Source organism: Choristoneura fumiferana, chromosome 28 (genome assembly GCF_025370935.1).
Source record: "Choristoneura fumiferana chromosome 28, NRCan_CFum_1, whole genome shotgun sequence".
Taxonomy (NCBI): domain Eukaryota; kingdom Metazoa; phylum Arthropoda; class Insecta; order Lepidoptera; family Tortricidae; genus Choristoneura; species Choristoneura fumiferana.
The window spans coordinates 5,137,523-5,154,048 of NC_133499.1; the positions used below are offsets into that span (position 1 = coordinate 5,137,523).

A 16,526-nucleotide genomic window follows, 5' to 3' on the forward strand; every position below is an offset into this window, starting at 1 on the left:
CCTTATATATTAATGTCTTCTTGACAATAGATTTAAATTTTGTGTCTGTTTCTGAGTCTTGGGAAACTTCTATAACTTCATACGGTTTACCCGTTTTCGCCATATACATAGCCAGGTACCATTTCTTAGGTGTGTATAAAAAAATGTGTATAGGGTGTTATTAAACCCTGTACTATACTTTAAACCACATTAGGGCTACTAATTACTAATATGGTCCAAGTAGAAAAATACTGTGATTCGAAAAAAAAAGTTTTGTATGGAAGTGGAGTCGCAAGAAGACTTCTAATTTCGATGTTTTCCCACTTATATCGTATTAGTAATCAGTAGCCCTAATATGGGTTACAGTATAGTACAGGATTTTTTTTATCAACCTGTAGGTATATTGAAATTTACTGTTCTCATTTTAATTTACTGTTTTCTTTTTGGGGATGCTCAACTACCAAAATGCAATGTAATACTGCAATGTTATATTTCTAGCACGCGTACATGTAGGTATAGCCGAGTTAATTGAATCACGTACTGGTACTGGGGTGGAACCGTTGTACTACCAATGTTATGTTGACATCCCATACATTTGCCAAAGAAATCATAGCGAAATAGATCACGAAAAGGTTTCACATTGGATTTAGTTTCCATGACTGTCTATGAGAAATACGGCTATTGTGGTCTTGCCAAACCAAAACATGTTTTTTTTTTATATATACTATCAAATTATGTGCTCGTAGAACAGTTTAAACGGTCCGCACGCAGCGACGGCTAGCGCGTACACTGAGGCAACTGCCAGTTACACTCGACTTCCCCGGCCCCGCGACAATATCGGTGCCGCGTATAGTGGTGCATGTCGGTTGCCTCAGTATACGTTGTACCGATTAGCAAAACGGTGTTAGATGCATTCATATACGTCACTTTATTTCCAAAACTAATAGGAATATCCGTCCAAATTTTTTGTGGTAGGTAAATAAGGAAATATTAATCACAAAAATGCAAAAAACTAAAAATCAGAAATTTGTCACTTGTACCAGTATACGTAGGAGGTATCGATATAAACACATGTTTATATAGTCAAAGGTCAAAATAATACCTAATATTAATGAGATGACTCCATGTGTCCCAAGTACCTATATAAGATAAGCTTAAATTGAACAAAGCATTCAGTTACTGTATTCACTGTGTCACAGAAGTATCAAAGTCCAAAAATGTGTGCAAAGTTATTTGTTTTAATATTTACTTTTTTAATTTTAAAAACAGTGCAAGGAAATTTTAAGCTGCTACGAGTGGTGGCTCTAAGCAGGCATAATGTGCGCTCACCTTTGGCTGACAACTTGGATGAAATAACACCAAAGCCTTGGCCTCAATGGAGTGAAAAAAGAGGATATTTGACAACTAAAGGAGCTTACTTGGAAGGTCTGATGGGAACTTTCTTTTCAAAATGGCTGTTTCACCATGGAGTTCTGCCAGCTGTTTGTCCGGATAAAAAAGATGTTTTTGTTTATGCCAATGTGAAACAAAGGACTTTAGCCTCAGCTCAGGCATTTGTTGACAATGCTTTCCCTGGTTGTAATACAACAGTACATGCTAAAGATAAAACAGATCCTGTATTTAATCCAGTAATACATAACAGCACTGATATATTTAAACGATTAGTTTTAAAACAAATGCAAGATCAGTTAAATACTTTAAGCTTGAGTAGTTCTTACGAAGTTGTTGAAGAAATATTAGATTATAAGGATTCTTTTTTGTGTAAAAATTGTTCTAAATGTGACTTAGTTACGGATCGAAATCAGATAGATGGCGTTGTTTTAGGTCAAAAACCTGTTGTAAATGGCCCACTGAAAATAAGTAAAGGCGCTATAGATGCTTTTAAAATGCAATATTACAATGGTTTTCCGTTACCAAATGTAGCTTGGGGTAAGCTTGATAACGATAAAAAGTGGGAGAAAATCATAAGAATAAGCAAAGCCTACCACAGTGTTATTTTTAACTCGACAATAATAGCTAGGGACATAGCTTCACCGTTGCTAAATTACATGAAGCATTTATTCGTTAGCGAAACAACAAAATTTACTTTGATAATGGGACATGATGCCAATATATTCACGATACTTAGCGCTATGAGTTTCAAACCCTATATACTACAGAATCAATTTGAAATGTCACCGGTGGGTGGTAAGATTGTATTTCAAAAATGGATGGACCAGTCTACGGGGTTGTTTTACTTGAAAATACATTTTGTTTATGCATCTACGGAGCAAATACGGAATGGTATGAAGCTAACATTAACTAAACCGCCTCAGTTTCAGTTATTAGAACTAAAAGGCTGCCCGACTGATAGCAATGGGTTTTGTCTATGGGATAACTTCTTGCGAATTTTAGCTGACTTTTAAATTTTTATCAAAAAACCTTGATAATCAAGATTACACGGGAATGGCTACAGATGCGCTACACATAAATCATTAATTTCAATATCTTAAGTTAGAGCTTGGCTTGGCAAGGGCTTGGAAAATTATGGACTTATTTATTCGTAGGTTGAAAGGTGGATTTTTGCATGAAGATATTTTATCGTAAGACCTGTCCTTATGTATGGCTGTGAGGCCTGGACACTAACACAAAAAGAGGAATATCAACTCCTTGTAGCGGAAAGGAAGGTCTTGCGTAAGAACCTGGGACCTGTCAAGAGAGACGACGGCACGTGGAGGATCCGTAAAAACATAGAGATCCAGGAGCTGGTGGCTGAACCCAACATCATCGGCGTAACAAAATCACACAGACTTCGCTGGTTTGGCCACCTACTACTAATGGGAGAGGATCGGGCTGCCAATAGAGCGTACGTGGGACGACCGACTGGTCGCTGCCCGGTTGGGCGACCCAGGTACCGCTGGGAGGACAGTGTCCAGGCGGATCTGCGACGTCTTCAAGTCGACGACTGGCAAGAGGCTGCGCACGATCGGGACAGATGGCATGCTCTCGTTTCGGAGGCCAAGACCCTCTTTGGGTCCCTGAGCCAAATTAGTTAGTTAGTTATGTAGTTTTTTTTTACAAATGCGATAGCTTAAAGTGTATGTGTGTGCTTGTGTTTTTGTTAGGTACTCTTTCTCGCTAAAACGACTGAACGGATTTGGATGATTTATTTAGTATGTAATAGGGATAGTTGAATCTCTGGAAATCTTATTTTATTTTGCTGTAGCTACAATAGATATCTAACTACAGATAAAATACGAATTTCTGCCATCGGTATATTACGGTTTTCGAGATACAACCCTGTGATGTGACAGACAGACAGGCAGACAGCGAAGCAACAGTAATAGGGTTCCGTTTGTCACCCTTTGAGTACGGAACCCTAAAAAAGGCTCGCATATTCCCTATACTCGTGGGGATTTTGTAAAATCCTAAGATATCAACACACCAACATAGTTCTAAGTATATTATTGCTTTACCACAGCCTTCTCTTAGGGCCTACGCTAGCTGTCGCGGGTGCGTCGCGGGCGCAGCCTGCGGGCGGGTGCAGGTACAATCCTGCGCACGCGACGCGCGCAGTTAGCGCTGCTCGTACTGTTGTTCAACAGGCGGCCACCCGTGCAGACCGCGTCGGCTAGCGTAGACCCTGACTTGGTAAGTAAGCGAAAGAAGTGATGGAAGTCCCTTTTTCCGAGTTACTTATTTTTAAATGTATGTTTAATAATCTAGTTTTAAGTCGTTTTTTTTAGTCACTCATATTATAAAATCCGCTTTAAGAAATAAATTATAAGTCATTCATTAGTACCATAGTGCCATTTAAACTTAATTAAATATTTAATACAAAAAAAAAGTTTTATTTTTAGTCTTAGATTAGATTACAGGTAGTTGTAAGATGTTAAGGCTGCGTTTCCACCAGAAATGTGCGAGGACGCGTTCACTTAGGTATTCATTACATCATAATTTTATACATAGCGTTGTTACAATTCGGTATTCTGTGTTCCAACGAATGTGTTTTTCATGCACGAGGTTAAAAAAAAAACCGGCCAAGAGCGTGTCGGACACTTCCGAAATAGGGTTTAAAAAATTAAGTAATATTTTTCTAAGGATTTCGTATTTCATACGGAATCTTCCAAGTTTAGGTATATTTTATACCTTAGGCTGCTATTTACTCTTAAACTACTAATAATTCTCAAGCAAACTTAGTCGTTATAGTTTTTGTTGAAAGTTTGATATACTTACTACCACCCTGAATTTTTTCAAATTTTTCCACCCACCGGTTTAGATTTTAGACGGGGGGGACGCTCGATTTTAATGAAAATTTGCACTTTAAAGTTGAATATTTCGCAAACACATCACTAAATCGAAAAATCGGTTTAATTTTTGTTGTGCCATTTTCTCGGCATAGTTTACATATATATCCGTGCAAAATTACAGCTTTCTAGCATTGATAGTCCCTGAGCAAAGCCGCGGACGGACAGACAGACAGACATGGCGAAACTATAAGGGTTCCATTTTTGCCATTTTGGCTCCGGAACCCTAAAAAGTCTAAAAGTTGACTCACGCTTGGCCGACTTCTTAACTTAGACAGTGGCCGTTGTCATTGGCCATTGATTGTCTATGGCGGGTGACACCAAATGTCGTCTATGTCTAAACAATGCCATGACAGAATAATTATCACCATTCGGTAAACATGTCAAAATTCACGTATCTATTAAATTCAAAATTTTCGTGAATACATTTTTATTCCAAAATTGTGATATCAAAATTTTAGTGAGGGTACTTCACAAATGAACTGATCAAGAGTCAATCGAAGCCACATCTGCTGTTGGGAAGAGGCCTCTCATACAGCTGCCAGGTCTTGTACTTTATCATAGCTGTCATACTACCAGCTAAGGGTCTACGCTAGCCGACGCGGTTTGCACGGGTGGCCGCCTGTTGAACAACAGTACGAGCAGCGCTAACTGCGCGCGTCGCGTGCGCAGGATTGTATCTGCACCCGCCCGCAGGCTGCGCCCGCGACGCACCGCGACGGCTGGCGAAGGCCCTAAAAGGCCCCCACTGAAAGGGGGTCATCCATAAATGGATAATGCAGACAGGAACCAAGCCACACCTCCTCCCAAAATTGAGATAAGTATGCAGCAAGTTACTAAAATGCACTCTATCTAGTTGATAACCAAATCTACGTCACGTTTAGGGGGGGGATGCAGTTTGTGACACAGAGCAATAGGTGTGATAAGCGGAGGTGGTGGGGGGGGATAAAATGGTAGACATTTTGTGTCAAGTATGTATGGATGGCCCCAAATCCAACACCAATGTCTGTATGTCTGTCTGTGACATCCTAGCTGTCAAATGTACCTATGGAACGATTTTGATGCGGTTTTTACGTAAAAGTGAGTTACTATGCGGTGGTTCTCAGCTAAGTTTCATTAAAAAAGGTTTCAGCCGTTTTTGAGATGTTGCGCTTTCTAAGTTGATCGAGAAAGTTAGTTGAATAAAGATGGATTTGACTTTAGTCTCATTAAAGTCGGTTTTGCCAGTTCTGAGATAACTTTGAAATGACAATATCGAGGGTTTCACCTGTTGGAGGTGTCATTCAGGAGGGCTACCTACCCTCCCTCTCGTATTAAATACTATAAGCATGAGCAAGACGGCATGATAGGATATACATTTTGGACTTGGTAGCATAAAGGCCAGTTCACTGTTAAGCAAACTTACTTTAATTACAAGCTCTTATTTAGTTTTACCTGTCCCGTTGTCTGTCTGTCTGTCTGTCTGTCTGTAAGCAAATCTTGCAAGTTAAATTTGATCAACCTCCAATAGTCAGACTGACTGGAATACTTATGACAATACAATAATCTCTAGTGACATCCTGGTAGTCCAGCCGGGATCGTCTCCGCAGGACGGAACTCTTCACCGGTTAATAGCATCGACTTGAAATTTGGTATGCAAATGTAGTTTGAGTGACAATGCAAGAACAGTCAACAAAAAGTCCAAGCAAAAAAATCTTGTATAAAAAATGTTTTTTTTTATGATTAGGTTATTTGTAGATACATTATACTTGGTCTAAGCAATGCCGTTCCCGATTCCCGCAAACATAGACGTACCTATCGCAGCTCATCAAAAATGGATGGACATATTAACAGAAGCGAAGAAAGTTATAGAAGAAGATGCCAACTTGCAAGTGAGACCCATCTACTCATCCTCATCATTATAGGCAGTGCCACGAGAGTTGAAGTGAATGATTACACACACAGCTACAGGTCGATTCACAGAGCTAGCACGAACGAATTGGTGGTGGCCTAGTGGTTTGACCTATCGCCTCTCAAGCAGAGGGTCGTGGGTTCAAACCCCGGCTCGCACCTCTGAGTTTTTCGAAATTCATGTGCGGAATTACATTTGAACCACGAGCTATGCGGTGAAGGAAAACATCGTGAAAAAAACTTGCACAAACCTGCGAAGCAATTCAATGGTGCGTGTGAAGTTCCCAATCCGCACTGGGCCCGCGTGGGAACTATGGCCCAAGCCCTCTTGTTCTGAGAGGAGGCCTGTGCCCAGCAGTGGGACATATATAGGCTGGGATGATGGAATGTCACTTAGACATTGTTGTAGAAAAATGACTGACGCATGTCATATTCATATTTGTGTGTGAAGTGTATTGAAATAGGTAACACAAGCATACCGCATACATATAGTTTCACCTTGGTTTCACCTGTCCCGCTGTCTGTCTGTCTGTAATCAAATCTTGCAAGTTAAATTCGACCAACTTTTAGTAGTTGGATTGACTTGAAATTTGGCATACTTATGTAAATTGCGTGACAAGACAATAATCTGGTAGTGACATCCTGGCAGTTCCGCCATGATCGTCTCCGCAGGACGGAACTCTTCAACGGTTAATGGCATCGACTTGAAATTGAAATTTGGTATACAAACGTAGTTTGGGTGACAATACAAGTACAGTCAACAAAAAGTACAGGCAGCAAAAAAAGGTTGTATTAAAAATGACATTTTTAGCAAAAACTTTTTTTTTAGTTCAAAGCGTCCAAAGGCCTCCGAATCACTGAACGAGCCATGCCGCCAGAAGTATTGGGTTCGACATACGCCCAGTACTGCAGCCTAATCAACAGAATGTATGAGGCGTTTGTGACGAGCGCGCATCTGCAAAGGGCGCCGTATATAAAGGATATTGTCAGTGTTTTTATAAGACGGTGAGACATCAATGATTCAGTGTGACGGAATGACGCAGAGAACCAGGTTTTTAACCTCCGACGCAAAAAGAGAGGTGTTATAAGTTTGACCGCTGTGTGTCTCTGTGTGTTTGGGTGTGGCACCGTAGCTCTTAAACATGTTTTATCAAAATCAGTTCAGCCGTTTTTGAGATATTGAACTTTGAAGTGTCAAAGTCGGGGGTTTTCCAACTTTTAGTTGGTTCGGTTATTGCAAGCTTTTATTTAATGTTAAAAAAAGAAAGAAAATATATTTATTACATTTGCAATGTATGTATGTTTTGACCCACTTCCACTAGTCGGATTGATTTAAAATTTGGCATCCTAATGTATCTCTGGTGATAATACAATAATCTGTCAGTGACATCCTGGTAGTCCCGCCAGGATCGTCTCCGCAGGACGGAACTCCTCAACGGTCAATGGCATCGACTTGAAATTTGGTATGGAAATGTATTAAGACAATACAAATACAGCCAACAAAAAGAACTTTTACTAAACAGCACCGTTGAACTAGCTTACATAGTATTGCTTGATTCAGTCCATGACTTAACATTAAGCACTGCTATTTAATAGTGCTTTTAATAGGTCACGTGAACGCATATTTCTATTCTAAAATTTCAGGCAGGATCAATAAAGAAAAGAACATTTCTCATGCTTAGTAATAAACGGGCTTAACTCACAAATCGTGAATTTTGGCAAATCGAGTTTAAAATTTAAGTAATTAGCACTTCTAGTTTCCATTTAATTATTTGGTAGGATTTAATTTTGTTTACTATGTTTTTTATAATAACGTTGTATAATAATGTCTAATTGCACTTTTTTTTAAACCAATATAGTTTTATATAAGTATTTAATAATATTGCTAAGGTTTATAAAACAATAAATTAAAAAAAAAACAAAAAGCCCGACTGCCTTAAAAAGTACTAAAAAGAAGAAAACAAGTCTAGTGGGCTAGAACTTTATTAAGTAGCTAACTTAAAGTTCAACAGTCGGGGCCCATTAGGTAAGAATTTTTGAGCGTCACGATTTAAATGGGTCCCGTCTGTTGAACTTTAAGTTAGCTACTTAATAAAGTTCTAGCCCACTAGACTTGTTTTCTTCTTTTTAGTACTTTTTAAGGCAGTCTGGCTTTTTGATTTTGTTATTTAATTTATTGTTTTATTTCACACTTTTCTGTGAACGGTTATAATCCATATATTTTTAGAATGGGGGGATAGGTTTGAATAAAAAACTTTTTTTGAAAACTTACAATTTGCTGCCAAAAATCCGCCATTTTGATTTTTTAAAGAATTCCATCATTTATCAAAATCGGTTCAACCGTTAAGTAGTTACGAGAGGACATAGGAATAGACATACATACATACATACATACGCGTCAAACACATAATCCTCCTTCTTCGCAGTCGGGTATAAATAACATTGCATTGATAAATCACTTTATTATGTAGCAAAATGTAGCGAAATAATAAAAATAATAAATGATGCATGACTTAATATAACACCAAGTCTTCAAGGATTATTTTTAATAAAACGAGGCAAACCGAATTACATCACTTCATTTTGCGTTTAATTTTGTGCTAAAAGGAAGTAAATCCAAATATGCTGTTATTTGCTCAAAAGTTGTTCAAAATACTCATGTAGCGACTCACCGAATCGCATTTCATCTCTAACGTATATTTAATTATTTCATGCATTAAAACCTACTTTTCTGTCCAGAATGTACGAGCTTCGCAACGAAATAGTTCATCTGATAATTAACGACTACATTTACGCAGACGCCGCTTTGATCCAACTCCATCTGACTCCCAAGGATATTGAGGTAACATTCAAATTCCCAATCCGCACTGGGCACGCGTGGGAACTACGGCTCAAGCCCTCTGATATTGATTGAAACTTCGGGTGTCGTCGTAATCGGTGATACTTTGTATGATTCGGTGATACTTGGTATGATATGATGATACTTTGCATGATTCGGTGATACTTGGTATGATTCGGTGATACTTGGTATGATTCAGTGATACTTGGTATGATTCGGTGATACTTTGCTATGATTCGGTGATACTTGGTATGATTCGGTGATACTTCGTATGATTTGATGATACTTGGTATGATTCGGTTCGGTGATAATTGGTATGTTTCGGTGATACTTGGTATGATTCGGTGATACTTGATATGATTCGGTAATACTTGGTATGATTCGGTAATACTTGGTATCACTCTGTGATACTTGGTATGATTCTGTGATACTTGGTATGATTCGGTGATACTTGGTATAATTCGGTAATATTTGGTATGATTCGGTGATACTTAGTATTTCGGTGATACTGCCTTATTATCTTACGTTGAGCTCATAATAGTGAAATGCAAGCAATTAAATCGCGCGACCCAATTTTAAGCATCAAAACCCTGCCATCCATTTTATTAACCCCCGACACAAAAAGAACGTCGACTCGACACGACATCTACGAAGCATCATAGATGCATCTGGATCTTACCGAGAATGGGCCTCAGGGTGTTAGATAATTGACTAGAAATAATGCAGATGAGCAATCTAGCTCTCTAATCTATTTCAGTTATATATATCATTTAGTTGTGTTGGTCATATTTTTATACAATGAGACATTATGGGATTCAGGCCTTCAGAACTAGGACGTTTAATCCTTCGGACTTTTTGACCATGGACTTTTTGACGCTAGGACTTTCAGACACTAGGACGTTTAATCCTTCGGACTTTTTGACCATGAACTTTTTGACGCTAGGACTTTTAGACACTAGGACGTTTCATCCTTCGGACTTTTTGACCATGGACTATGTGACACCTGGACTTTCTGACATTTGGACATGTATGCCCCTAAAGGCAGGAATTACCAAGTATCACCGATGACCCAAGGTATGCCCTATATCTGTGAAGTATGTTACAGATAGTGGTTCCATACCACTTTGCTGTCGAGGCCAGGAAGGATTCTGTAGAAGAACTGCTTCAGACAATGTGGGCAGAGGCGGTAGCGAGGAAAAATGCACCCCCGCCACAGGTAACAAAAAACAATACAATACAAAGACTCTTTATTGTACACCAGAAATAGTAAACGAAAGAAGAATAAGTTTTTCCAATCCAAATCAATGAACTAAAACAATTACTTTGTTCACCCGCGACCTTATGACTGATAGCTACGTTTATGCAAGATATGCGTGGTCATGCAGTTCCTCCACCTCCCCACAATAACACACACAAATCACACTAACCCCTCTATCACCACCACCACACTACACTGACGCTTTTCGAACTCGACCAGAGCTGATCTTCAGTCAGAGCAACACAACCGTTCACCATGCTATTGGATGTAAGACTCAAAAGTGTAAACTCGTAGTCTGGTGTGCTAGACTAACAAACCAAAACAAACGTTTTACGACGACCAATTAGTCACTGTAACTCTCCAAGTACCCACCTATATTTTTTCTCAAACAACATAAACTTAATCGTCAAAACAGCAACATAAGCTTCTATCGGTCCCTAGAGCTAAAGTTGTTGTAAAAGAATGGATTGGCTCTTTATCTTACTTGGAGACAGAAAATCTTTTAAATAATAAATAATTATTCGGGACTAGACACACACATACACTCCTACACCCACACACACTCACTTACATACACATATTCGCGCGCGCGTGCGCGCTCACATACACATTCGCACATAAACTTGTTTACTTTTTTGCATGCACCTTCAGTATTGTTTATAGTTAGTTAATAACTTAATTTGTGGTAAACATACATAATTGTTAGCGTATTTATGTTGTTACTGTTTTTCTAATAAGTTACTCGCACCCGCAGACGTCCAAGATACAGGCTCAGCCTAGTTTGGAGTCTGATGGATATTTCTTTTGTATTGGCTATGTTTATTTAAATAAAGTATTTTGTTTGTTTGTAATTTTTTTTTTATTGTTATGGCGTGTTTTATTAATCCTAACTGTTATTGCTGAAATGAGACCCAAGCCGTAGTAAGGGAGAAGATACTAAATTTACCTGTTCATTAATAATAAATCCCCTACTGTGTTGTACAGTTGTACCTAATTATTTCCATGCATTTCAGAGCATCTAGACACACCCTCTTGCCGCAATACTGTAACACTTCATAAGAATCCGAGTTTAATAATAATAGTAGATTGTACAACAAGAGCATGAAACGAGCCATTTTACCCAAGACGTTCAGCCAGCCGAGCCAGTACGGCGAGGGTGGATAGACACGTCGAGGGAAAATGGATTAAATGCTCGAGTTTTACACTCTGCTTTTCACTTCTATGGCGAGGAAATGAAATAGCAACAGTGAAAACAATTGTTCACTTATATTTTTTTTAGTTTTAGTGATTTATTTCGATTCCTTTGATTGATTTTTAGTTTTATATAAATATAAAATGTATTAAAAAAATATAAAGAAACTTCTTTGTTTGTGGCTGTTGACACGTAATTACCTTGGTCTTAGATGAAGATTTTATTTTATGCATAAACACCAACTTTACGAGCATGAGAAGTGAAAAAAAAATGATTTGATTTTAACAAATGTTTGGCAAAATTTGATCTGTCTGCGTTTAATGCGAGAGTGAGAGAGATGGCACGACACGAACTTGGATTTTCGAAATTAGAGTACCCCCCCTGCATTTTAAGCATACCTTACTATTTTACAGGCGGAGACGTCGCAAATGCAGAGTGGCTTCGGCGATGATGAGTTCCGTATGGTGGCCATGAGCTCTGACGAAGTCGTAGGCTAGTACAATACGTACCTATGATTTCGTAGATAATTTAAATATTATTACATACCTAGTTTTTGTGAAAAAATCATACTGGGTGGACTCGGTGACTCCGGGGTCATGAGCCGGAGTGAAAGGGGTGATGGGGAGATTCACACTGAGCAACTTTTACTACGGGACCAGCTCCGAAATCGCGAAAAAAACCAGTCAAGAGCGGGTCGGACACGCCCAAAATAGGGTTCCGTAGCCACTACGAAAAAAATAAGTAATATTTTTCTAAGGCTTTCGTATTTTATACGGAATCTTCCAAGTTTAGCTGTATTTTATACCTTAGGCTGCTATTTACTCTTAAACTACTAATAATTCTCAAGCAAACTTAACCGTTATAGTTTTCCTTTTAAGTTTGATATAAGTACTTACTACCATCCTGAATTTTTTCAAATTTTCGGGATCGCTCGATTTTAATGAAAATTAGCACTTTAAAGTTGAATATTTCGCAAACTATCAAACAATTGTCTTAGCAATCCCCTAATGGTTTTAAAAGACCTATCCAAGGATACCCCAAACTATAGGGTTGGATGAGAGAAAAAAAATCACCCCCACTTTACGACTATGGGAGGTAACCCTATAAAAAAAAAGGTTATTTGAAACGACAATGAAACAAACAACGAACGAAACGAGGAATAAGTACACTCAAGCACTAATTCATGAGCCACTATGATATCTTTTCAAAGGAAAAGTCATTACGATTTTCATTGTTAATTAATACGATGTTACTGTGACGTTTACTGTGAAATGGTCCCATGGTGCTCATGAATTAAAGTCCTCGACCGTACATAATAATTATTTTGTCTTTTGTAGTGCAAAAGAAAGAGAGCGAACCCAGTATCAAATCGGACGAATTCTTGCAGGCCAACATAATTCAAAAACAGGAAAGATTCAGGTTAGAAAGTTTAACAGTATATAAATTCGAAGTCAAAGTCGAAATACCTCTATTCAATCTAGGCTATAACCAAGCGCTGAATGAGAAAAATCTAACACCGGTTCGGAAGAACCTTTGTTGAGTAGAATCGAATATGCAACGTTTTATAACAAAATTCCAAAAAGTATTACCTCTAACACATACAAAAAGCTATGGTAGATTTGTTGACACTTCTGAAGCCTAAACTGAATAAAGAGATTTTGACTTTGAAGTTATTCAACAAAACACATGATTTTCCGTGAATCATTTGTCAGGGTCGGACCTTTTCATAATCAATTTCGCTATGATTTCTTTGGCAGATATATGGGATGTGAATATGACATCAGTAGTACATAGGTTTCACCCTGGTATGGGGTTCAGTTTCTTTGACTGTACGATCCATTGGCTACAACATTAACATATACATATATTGTAAATTAGTTTTTCCATCGTATTTTGACGAATAAGTTCGTATTTGTAGTTTTGTCTCAATTAGCTTCAGCACGCTTCAGTAAACTCTAGTAAGCTAGTTGAGAAAGCAAAACATATACGAACTTATCCGAGAAAATACGATGACAAAGCATTATTCGCTACATTATGATTGGTACATTGGAGTCTTTTTGTATTTTTTATTTCAACTCCAAATTTGTTACTTTTACGGTCATCCCGTGAAAACCATATCAAAACCAAGCCAATACCGATATAAATCATAATCATATCGATACCAATCATAATTTGATTGCTTAGTAGCGACATCTCTTGTCTGGGTGAGCGGTTAGTTCCGAAAGAGTGTTGACGTCTCTCAATGAGAGCTAAAAATAGATGTCGCTAGTGCTGCTGCTTAAGTAGCGTAGTTGGAAAAAAGCAATCTGAGATATGTATGCATAGGAGAAATTTGTGTCTAGACTCCTGTCTAGCGGTGGTGTAGGGGTTATAGCACGCAGCACAGAGCTGGGTTCGATTCCCAGCGCTGGTCTCTTTTTCTGGTTTTTCTGTGCATCCATGCAGTTTGTATTTTCGATATTATTCGCTACACCTATAATCGTTTTACAGGCAATATTACATGGAAGATTTTCGTTCGAAAAACAACACGAGACGGCTGTATGTAGTAGAGAAGGTCAAAAGCACGCCAAAGTTCATGAAGTCGGCAGCGGCCAGCGTAATCCAATCAGTATACAGGTACCTACAGTTCCAGTTGTCTCATACAAAGTCTCCGAAGGATTTATCAATTTTATCATCATCGATCATAATCATCAGCTGAAATATCTAATTCAAGCTTAAATTTCTTCTTCTTGTCTTCTCGTCCAATATTCCGCAGTGCCTGAAGACTAAAGGTCTTCGACGAGGGTGTGTGTGTTGCCAGGGACGACTAATGGCTCTGAAAACGTGGTCCTTGACTGTTGGCCTCTTGGAGAGGCTCAGAGTCACGCAACGAGCTACGGAGAGAGCTATGCTTGGAGTTTCTTTGCGCGATAGAATCCGGAATACGGAAATGTGTCGAAGGACTAAAAGTCACCGACATAGCTCGATAAATATGCAAACGTGGGCGTTTTCAAAAAAAGGTGTACCCTTTATTTTTTCTCGTAATTTTAATTAAAATATGGTTTTTCCTACTCAAAATCAAGAGCGCAATCGATCCGATCGTTTAAAAAAATGTCCCCATTTTTTCATACAAAATTTTATGAGCCAGTTTTGTCACGCCGCCCGTGGTCACACCCATACTGAGTGTATGAAAAAAAACGTCGCAAAATTTATATATTTTTGGGGATTTTTTTTTGAACTATCGGAATTGATTGTGCTCTTAATTCTGAGTAGGAAAAACCATATAATTCCAAAATTTCAAAAAAATACAAAGCGTACTTACACTTTTTTGAAAACGTCCAAGTTGAAGTGACAATCGGCGGGCCACATCGCTCGAAGAACAGATAGCTGTTAGGGGAGAAAAACCGTTGGTAGTTGAGCAGTTGGTACTTATGAGAGTTGCATGCACAGTGGCGAGTAGTCGTTCATTGTGGCGTTTTAAGTGTACATCTGCCGGCTGAGGATGATGATAATAAGTTTAAATAAAAAAAAAAAAAAAAACCCGTCTGCCTTATAAAGTTAAAACAAAAACAAATATGGTAAAAAAATCTATAGTTATCCTAATATCGGCCAAACCGATTTTGATAAAATATGTCTAAAAACCATCGCTAGAAAATCTTATTTCCATTAAAAAAAATCGCATTCAAATCGGTCCACCCGTTTAAGAGCTACGGTGCCACAGGCAGACACACAACACACACAGACACTCAGACATACAGACACACATCCGTCCATTCGTTTGGGAGCTACGGTGCCACAAACAACAGATATTGGCGTCAAACTCTTAGCACCCCCTCCTTTTGCGATGGGGGTTAAAATACACGCTGTATATTTAATTTTAGGAAGTTCATGGAAATCCAAAGGCAGCACGTGAGAGAAAACAAATTGAAGATTAAACTTGGACTGATGCCGGACCCTTGGAGAACCCGGTTAGATCTGGACGAAGAAAACCGTAAGGTAAGAATTTTTAGGGTTCCGGAGCCAAAATGGCAAAAACGGTACCCTTATAGTTTCGCCATGTCTGTCTGTCTGTCCGTCCGTCCGCGGCTTAGGCGTTAGGCGGTTAGGCGTACTAGAAAGCTGTAAATGCCAACAAAATGGTACACTTAAAAAAATCAGGATGTAGTCACTTATCAAGGAAAACTTATAACGGCTAAGTTGTTGCTTGAGAATTATTAGTAGTGTTAGTATATTAGAGTGGCATAGACATAAGGCTAGGATAGGTTGTATATATGGTCCTAAAAATATACCTGTACTTGGAAGATTCCGTATAAATATACGAAATCCTTAGAAAAATAGTACTATTTTTTTTCGGATGGCTACGGAACTCTATTTTGGCCGTGTCCGACACGCTCTTGGCCGGTTTTTTTTATTCTAGGTTTTTTGTCCAACTAAATGCATGTCTGGACCATCGCCATTCCGATATACTTAGCAATGTACAGTCGATTCATTCGATTCTCGACCCACCGTGAACTCTCTCAACTAAGTAATTTTTTGAATCAGCCGTTTACTTTTCGGAGTCCATATCAATGGACTATTAACCTAACTCAAAGTTGGAAAACCCCGACATGTCACTTCAAAGTTGAATATCTCAAAAACGGCTAACCGATTTTGATGAAACATTCTAACGGCCATGCTACAAACTGCTTTCAAATAAAAAAAAACCGCATTCAAATCGGTTTACCCCTTTGAGAGCTACGTTACCACAGACAGACACACTTGCGGTCAACTTATAAACCCCTCTTTCTGCGTCGAGGGTGTATGGTAGCTACGTTTATGCAAGATATGCGTGTTCATGCAGTTCCTCCACCTCCACTCTGTAAGAACACACACAAATCATCTATCATAACCACCACACTACAATGACGCGTTTCAAATTCAACCAGAGCTCATCTTCAGAGCACACAACTGTACACCATGTTACCACTGGTAGCTGGCGGTAGCTTGTCAGTAGCTACTGCGAAATAGGTTCCACAAAGGTTCACGATTCTGTTGTTTTAATAGTACAAGTAGCAGGAAATTCTGAAAGGAACTGCCAAGTAAGAATCGGGCTGCACACCCATA

General features: G+C 38.7%; 2 protein-coding genes across 2 annotated transcripts; both read left to right on the forward strand.

Annotated features, from left to right (window-relative positions):
- Positions 1-1,156: 1,156 nt before the first annotated feature.
- On the forward strand, positions 1,157-3,799 carry LOC141443811 (glucose-1-phosphatase-like). Its single transcript, XM_074109173.1, has one exon. It carries the CDS (start codon positions 1,197-1,199, stop codon positions 2,382-2,384), a length of 1,188 nt encoding a protein of 395 aa, XP_073965274.1. The 5' UTR covers positions 1,157-1,196; the 3' UTR covers positions 2,385-3,799.
- Positions 3,800-6,012: 2,213 nt separating this feature from the next.
- On the forward strand, positions 6,013-16,475 carry LOC141443761 (uncharacterized). The gene is made up of 9 exons (XM_074109109.1): positions 6,013-6,136; positions 6,985-7,160; positions 8,895-8,997; positions 10,100-10,210; positions 11,858-11,936; positions 12,782-12,863; positions 13,935-14,060; positions 15,305-15,419; positions 16,467-16,475. The coding sequence occupies exons 1-9, from the start codon at positions 6,026-6,028 to the stop codon at positions 16,473-16,475; spliced, it is 912 nt and encodes a 303-aa protein (XP_073965210.1). The 5' UTR covers positions 6,013-6,025.
- The last annotated feature ends 51 nt before the right edge of the window (positions 16,476-16,526 follow it).